We start from the raw sequence: 7,887 nt of genomic DNA on the forward strand, positions 1-7,887 counted from the left end.
GAGACATATTAGAGCTAAGGAATACTTGCAATTGGGGACAGAAGAAGGCATTAAAAATGATTACCTAGGGGTCAATAAGTTTGATTGGAAGAATGCTAATGAAGTGTTTGATGATTTGTTTCTATCAGTTAATTTTGTTTCATGGGGTTTCTGAGATAAAAATGAGTTATAATCCTTGATTTGCAGTTGGTGGATAAGGATCCAGCTAGATCAATTTCCATGTTTTGGGCAGCAATCAATGCTGGAGATCGTGTCGAAAGTGCCTTGAAGGACATGGCCTTAGTTATGAAGCAGCTGAATAGGTCTGATGAGGCAATTGAAGCTATTAAATCGTTTCGTCATCTCTGCCTTCCTGAATCCCAAGAATCTCTTGATAACATCCTGGTTGAACTCTACAAGGTAAATCAGAACTCTTCCCCCTTTCTTTTTTGGGTGCTTTTATTATTCATTGTCTGAAGCTAATATTCTACTGGATAAAATGTCAATGCAAGCATTTCTTGGAAGAACCACACATGTCTTATAATGGATATGCTTTTGTTAAATAACTCTTTGGATGCTTCTCGTAACTGATGAATACGCATTTCTTGGAATTACCATATACTTTTCCTTGTTGTTTAGTTCTGTGCATAATTTGGACACAGGCATAAAGCAATATGGCGAATTCTTTTCAGACCAATATGTTGTAAGCTAACATTTGTGTTGGATGAATTTCTCTGCATCTTGCATTTAATAGATTTGGTTATGTTGGTACAGAGGTCAGGGAGAGTTGATGAAGAGATTGCCATGCTCCATCACAAGTTGAAGCAAATTGAAGATGGTATCACTTTTGTGGGAAGGTCAACAAAACAGGCAAGATCTCAGGGGAGGAAGATCCAAATAACTGCAGAGCAAGAGATATCAAGGTGCATTTTGTTTTTAAACATGCTGTTTCTTCATTTTGTTTATGTAGTTTATAGAGGCCTTACACCTGACTATGAATCTCTCTTAATGTAGGATACTAGGGAACTTGGCCTGGGCTTACTTGCAGAGAGGTGACTATAAGATCGCCGAAGAACATTATCGGTTAGCTCTTAAAGATGGACTTGAAACTGCCTTTATACTCTTTTTTTTTTTTTCCTTTGAAGATAAAAGAAATGATTTCCATATTTGTTTCTGCAGAAAAGCACTGTCTTTTGAGGTTGACAGGAACAAGCAATGCAACTTGGCAATCTGTTTGATGCAGATGAACAAGATTACAGAAGCAAAATTTCTGCTTCAGGCAGTGACAACTGCCACAAAAAACAGAAAGATGGATGATTCTTTCGTCAAATCATACGAACGTGCCACACAAATGCTGAGTGAGATGGAGTCTTTGTCGTCATCAGCAAGGAATGTATCACCTGAGGTGGAGGCATCTAATGCCAGGAGGAGGTTGTATAAGTCTCCACCAGATCCTGCAAAAAGAGACCAAAAGGTTCCTTTCAATAAGCCGAAAAGATGTTCGTGGGGATTCAGTAATAATGGATATCAAAGGGAGACTTGGGGAGATGTCCATTCAGATCATAGATCTTCATTTGGTAGTCCAAATGATTTGTCTGCACCTCCCAATGGAATGTGGAGAGCAGGGACATTGGATAATCCTCCTGCAGATGGCAGTAACCAGAGATCTAAACCATCAGAATCGCTTCTTGTGGGTTTGGATGGCAATTTGGCATATGTCTCAGGCAAAAGTCAGGATTCTGAAATCTCTTCTGTTGCTGAGAAATCTTTTACAAATGTAAAGACCATTGAGAAGAAGAGCTGGGCCGACATAGCCGAAGAAGAAGAAAATGAAGAGCAAGATGATTTATTCAGTGGAGCATATGCAAATTATGGTGGTAAGGATAGTGGAGAGGTGTTCAATGATGAGAATGCTAACTCAAACATTCTCTGTGAACAACAACCACCTGGGAATGGCATGTTGTCAAGGAATCCAACCGTGAGGCGGTCTTTGTGTTTCAATCCTGAACAAAGACCAGAATCAGCAAGCAAGACTTCAGCTTCGGCTTCAAACTCGGAAAGCCGCAGAATGCCTGCAATTCAAAGTGATTCTTCATTTACAAGGAGAAACAGATTGCAGGTTTTTCAGGACATCACTCTTCAGCCAGAAACCCCATGAGAGGGCCTGAATTGAAACCAAAACTTTAAAATTTATTTCCATGGATAGAGGATTGTCAATATTTTGCATTGGTTTTGAGGCATTGTCCTATGATTGATTAGTTTAGCCTATTCTTTCATTTGTAACAAACAACCACCTTTGTATATAGATACTCATATATCCTTGTAACTCTAAAAAGTTACATCAGTTATCTAGAATCTGGAGGGAGTCACAATTTCTGCTACACAGTTGCGTTGAGTTTTGAAACAGTTAATAACTTTTGAATATGCTGAAACCTGAAAGGAACAATTCAACCTTGAGAAAGATGACACTGTCATTTATGCTGCATACTTCATAGTACATGGGATCTTAGTATTTCCGTTTAAAAAGCAAACCTATTTATTCACCTGAATCAGAGATCTGTAACTTCAGGTTACCACAATAATATTAGTATTTCATTGACTAATATGTGGTGTCAATATATTAGTCAATTAGACAATTATAAACTAATATGAATTACTAAATTATTTCTTGAAAAATTGTTGCATATATGTTTACATTACAAATAAAATTATAAACTAATAATTATTTCTTCTTCTTTTTTTCGGGACGATGTTTATTTCTTGCAAAAAGTTACAGACACAAAATGACAAAAGAAAATAAATAAATAAAATAAAACAAAATTGCGTGTGATTCTCAGAACCCAGAGTCCACAGCCACATGAAACGAAGGCTCGGACTAACTTTCTCAGCCGCAAACCCAAACCCAAACTCACAGAGAGTGGTGTTCCAATGATGATGATGATGATGAAGATAAACATACACTCTGCGATTTCAGCTTCCACCAACTGGAATTGCTCTTTGATTCGACCACACCGTAACAACACCCTTAGACCGTTCAATTTTGCTCCCTCTTCTTCACTCTCTACGAATACTATTTCAAGTAACCGCATAAATTGCTCCTCCAATTCCCATTCCATCAAGACCTATCGTTTGTCGCAGCTCACAAACGATGAGGTTCTCGGACTCAAGACCCGGCCCCGCATCGATTTCTCCTCCATTTTCAGCGTGGTGGGTACTGGGTTTGCCCCACATTTGGTTTTTTGGTCACTCTTTTCAAATGGGGTTTGGCTTTTTGCCCTAAAGTTCCATTTTTTATTTTTGCAGGTTAACCCCATTGTTCATGATGTTCAGAGAAGAGGGGATGCTGCAGTTAAAGAGTGAGTTTGGTGCTTCTTAAACTTTTTGTTTTACTGATCAGAAAAGGAACTCTCTGTTTTATGTTATTTAGCTTTGATTTGAAGTTTTGGATTTTTGTGTGTGCATTTTGAAACCTTCTTTTGAGTGTTATGTTTGTGGTTTTGTAGATATACTTCAAGGTTTGACAAAGTTGAATTGGATAAATTGGTTGAAGTTGTGCCCGAGCTCCCAGACCCTGTGGTGTGTTGCATTTTTTGGGACCTTACTATGATACTCTTGTTACAAGTTCTATTTTAGTGGTCATGTGATGCTGGTTTTGATGCTAACATATCCTTGTTTTTTTGTCTTTTGTAGCTTGATCCTCATATTAAGGAAGCTTTTGATGTTGCCTATGGCAATATATATGCGTTTCATGCTGCTCAGAAGTCACCTGAGAGAAGCGTTGAGAACATGAAAGTATGTCAATGATGATTCTATGCTTCTGACTTACCTTGGGCAAATTCTTACTATGGCTATGTACAATTTGTGGCATAGTTTGGTTTTGTGAAATTACATGTTAAGTAGCTTCATGTACATTTAAGAGTAATAGTAAATAGCGCTAGATAGATCAAGTGGATAGAATACTTTTGATGAATCCTTTTCCTTGATTAGTGTCTTGCATTCAATCTTTTAAGCGATATCGATTTTGTAGATGTACTTCATATCTTTCCATTATCATGCTTCCATGCTTGCCCCTTCTTGACTTTGTTTTGGCAATTATTATTTGTGAGAGTCTTGAGTTTTGTTAAATATCCCAGGGAGTCCAATGCAAGAGAGTTGCAAGAAGTATTAATTCCGTGGGTCTTTATGTTCCAGGGGGAACCGCTGTGTTACCTTCAACAGCTTTGATGCTTGCAGTTGTAAGTTGAACTGATATTTTACTAGCTCCTACAATTCTTTGGTTTCCTATAGTTTTCATTTGAACATTAATGTTTATGTTCCTAAATTTAGCTTAGAGCCATTATTCTATATTACAGCCTGCACAAATTGCCGGATGTAAAACTATTGTTCTTGCAACACCTCCAACTCAAGATGGCAACATATGCAAGGTATTTTTTTTATGTCGTACGAAAAGTATAATCATTACGTTTTTCTTCTTCTAACCAACCCTTTTGTGCAGGAAGTGCTGTATTGTGCAAAGAAGGCCGGGGTGACTCACATTCTCAAAGCTGGAGGTGCTCAGGTTTGAAACATGATAATCAAAAGTTTTTCTGCCTACATAATTTGTTTATGTATCTACGTTGCATTTATTATCATGAATTAAACTAATACTACTATTGCATTGGTTTCCATTATAGGCCATCTCTGCAATGGCTTGGGGAACAGAAACTTGTCCTAAGGTGGCTAACTTCTCATCAGAACTCTTCTCCTCCTATTTCACCGTTTAGTTAGTTTTCGTGTTTATCGGTATATCCAATTCTAACAAGATTACTAATTCATGATAGATATGGTGAAACTCATCCCCTAATCGGTCTAAATGCTTGAACTTCACATCCCTATTGTATTAGTTGAATGTCTTGGTTTGTCTTATTTTGTCTTATTTTTATTCATATTTAAGCAGCAAAGCAGATACTAATAGACATCGTAATCTGGTGATATAACAGTACTTAAATGTACCCATTTTCTTGAAAAAAAAAGAAAGCGAAAAAAAAAGGAATCTAAGTACTTTGGAGTTGATATTTTTTTCCATCAATATTTGACTCTCTACTTGTGGTGATACTCTTGTAGGTTGAAAAGATCTTTGGCCCTGGAAACCAATATGTCACGGCTGCAAAAATGATACTTCAAGTAAGCAATTAAAAAAAAAACGTTAAATCTCTGAATCTGCATCTGCTATTGTGTTTCATACTTTCAATCATAGAGCTTTTTTCTTCTCTCATTTAATTTCAAAATCTTCTGCAGAACAGTGAGGCCATGGTTTCAATTGACATGCCAGCTGGTCCATCTGAAGTTTTGGTCATTGCAGATAAGCATGCAATTCCTTCTCATGTTGCTGCTGATTTGCTTTCCCAGGTTCAATGACTTTTTTAATATGCTCTTATTTCCAGATCTCTTGTGGTTTCTTTCTACATGACTCATTTCCTATGCACATAATTTATGATTTCCAGGCTGAGCATGGACCTGATAGTCAGGTTGTTCTTGTGACAGCTGGAGATGGTGTGGATCTGAACTCAATACAAGAGGAACTCAGCAAGCAGTGCAACAGTCTTCCAAGAGGAGAGTTTGCCTCGAAAGCTCTTAGCCACAGTTTTATCGTGCATGCACGTGACATGCTTGAGGTAAGTTTTTCTTTCTGTATAAGGATAATAATAACTGAACATTAGATAAAGAGAAAAACATTTTCTCTGGAATCAGTAAAAGTGATCACTAGTTAGGTTTCCTTTTTGTATTTCCATACATGCACAGCAAATAGTGTTATGCCTAACCTAATCAAATACCCCATCCCAGTTTGGCCTTAAATTAGTTGGGGTAGATGAAGTTTGGCCTTAACTTACTGCTGTATTTATATCTGAATTCATCAATATGAAGCATTAAACAAAATTAAGTTTGTTTTTGCGTCTTTCAGGCTATCACCTTCTCAAACTTATATGCACCAGAGCATCTAATTATCAATGTGAAGGATGCTGACAAGTGGGAGAGTTTTATTGAGAATGCAGGTATCAGTCTTATTTCTGGAAGTATAGAAATTGCCTTAAAAATCGTCCTCAGGACATGTTTTTTGTGTCTCTATATTTTGGATTTACATAGATTATCTTAAAAGTTATCTTGAGGCAGGGATAATTTTTATTTTTTGTTTCTTTCCCCTTCTCTAAGCATTTTAGATCTTGATGAACCTTATTTTCACATCCCAGATCACAATTCAGGAATTATAGGTGTAAATAATGACTCTGATTTGCCTCTGCAGGTTCTGTGTTTTTGGGGCCGTGGACGCCTGAGAGTGTTGGTGATTATGCAAGCGGGACCAACCATGTCCTTCCGACTTATGGATATGCCCGGATGTATGGCGGCGTGTCACTGGACTCTTTCCTTAAATACATAACAGTGCAGTCTCTCACAGAGGAAGGTCTTAGAAGACTTGGACCATATGTGGCAACCATGGCTGAAGTTGAAGGTCTTGAAGCTCACAAGAGGGCTGTTACCCTAAGACTTCAGGACATAGAGGCCAGGAACGTTTCAAGATGAGATATGATTCATCTTTTCTTAATTTGTTCCATTTTCGGAGCTATTTACTTGATGAGATTTACCTATATCTATACTTGTGTATCATTAAGACATTAATAGCTAACAGTTGCAATCTCAAGTTTATAGAACCCCTGAAGTTGTTATAATAGGAATTTTCTATGGCCCTGTTTTTTATTTTATTGAAATTGTTTCTAACTAAAAATAAATAAAAAATGACTTCTCTTCTATTTAAGAATTTAATTTTGATACACTAGTAAAATTATTTTACACGTGCATCCAATCACATAGTATCCCATTAACAAAAAGGATAAAGCTTAGTATACAAGCGATTAGGGCTTGTAACTATTACAAGTTCATTAACGCCTAATCCACTAAAACGCGCTGCAACTCCTACGTCACTTACACGCGCTATACAAAGATCTCGCGTTTGTATAACTACCAAATTTAAAAGATTTGTTTCCTTCTTTGTTTTCTTTCTTTTCAAATTTCATCGTTCTTCTTCTCGCGCGTCTTTCCCTGATTTTTCGATCGTTCTTTTCCTCTCCTTTCTCATTGGTTTGTTCTTCGTCATTGACGTTAGTTTTTCTCTCTGTAACTCCAGCTTCGTTTTGACATGGTGTATTCTGCAACCTCTCTGTTGTTGATGACCAGTTTATTCCGAAGGTTGGAATGACCTTTACCACCCTTGAAGATGCTGGAAAATTTTACAGGAACTATACCAAGGTTGTAGGTTTTTCTACAAGAGTTCGGAGCACAAATAGAAAGGAAAACGAGATTAAGAATCAATTGATTACATGTAGCAGAGAGGGAAAACGAAACTCTCATAGCAAAGACTCATTTGATAGGAATTGGAATGATTTTCTGATAAACTTTGGTCTTGTGGACAACAAGTGGCTTTCATGTAGTGTTGGGTTAAAATCTGCAGCAGAGGTGTAAATTTAATTTTTTATCAGGTGTATTTATAGTCTGTGTTTGGGTGTATTATGCAGATCTCTATGCAGACCGTCATATATGAGTTTCAATCTATCTGATCACCACTTCATATTATAGTACCTGTAAATCAGACATTTTGAATACACCAGAGAGAGTTTAATTAATTTTGGTCTTGTGGACAACAAGTAGCTTTCAGGTAGTGTTGGGTTAAAATTTGCAGCAGAGGTGTAAATTTAATTTTTTATCGGGTGTATTTATAGTCTGTGTTTGGGTGTATTATGCAGATCTCTATGCAGACCGTCATATATGGGTTCCAATCTATGTGGATCACCACTTCATATTATAGTACCTGTAAATCAGACATTTTGAATACACTAGAGAGAGTTTAATTAATTTTGATCTTGTGGACAACAAGTG

General features: G+C 37.0%; 2 protein-coding genes across 2 annotated transcripts in view; both read left to right on the plus strand.

The window, feature by feature from the left end:
- Window positions 1–2,137, plus strand: part of LOC107483188 (protein POLLENLESS 3) — a 3,168-nt gene extending 1,031 nt beyond the window's left edge. The window contains exons 2-5 of the mRNA XM_016103809.3: window positions 187–399; window positions 754–902; window positions 994–1,062; window positions 1,159–2,137. Of these exons, the coding sequence (XP_015959295.3) occupies window positions 187–399; window positions 754–902; window positions 994–1,062; window positions 1,159–2,137 (1,410 nt within the window). The remainder of the gene's footprint in view (window positions 1–186; window positions 400–753; window positions 903–993; window positions 1,063–1,158) is intronic.
- Window positions 2,138–2,802: 665 nt separating this feature from the next.
- On the plus strand, window positions 2,803–6,716 carry LOC107483246 (histidinol dehydrogenase, chloroplastic). Its single transcript, XM_016103874.3, has 13 exons — window positions 2,803–3,186; window positions 3,283–3,335; window positions 3,483–3,555; window positions 3,670–3,771; window positions 4,113–4,214; window positions 4,332–4,403; window positions 4,475–4,537; window positions 4,653–4,694; window positions 5,083–5,142; window positions 5,257–5,367; window positions 5,463–5,633; window positions 5,921–6,011; window positions 6,260–6,716. Exons 1-13 carry the CDS (start codon window positions 2,908–2,910, stop codon window positions 6,535–6,537), a joined length of 1,497 nt encoding a protein of 498 aa, XP_015959360.1. The 5' UTR covers window positions 2,803–2,907; the 3' UTR covers window positions 6,538–6,716.
- The last annotated feature ends 1,171 nt before the right edge of the window (window positions 6,717–7,887 follow it).

This window comes from Arachis duranensis, chromosome 4 (genome assembly GCF_000817695.3).
Source record: "Arachis duranensis cultivar V14167 chromosome 4, aradu.V14167.gnm2.J7QH, whole genome shotgun sequence".
NCBI lineage: Eukaryota > Viridiplantae > Streptophyta > Magnoliopsida > Fabales > Fabaceae > Arachis > Arachis duranensis.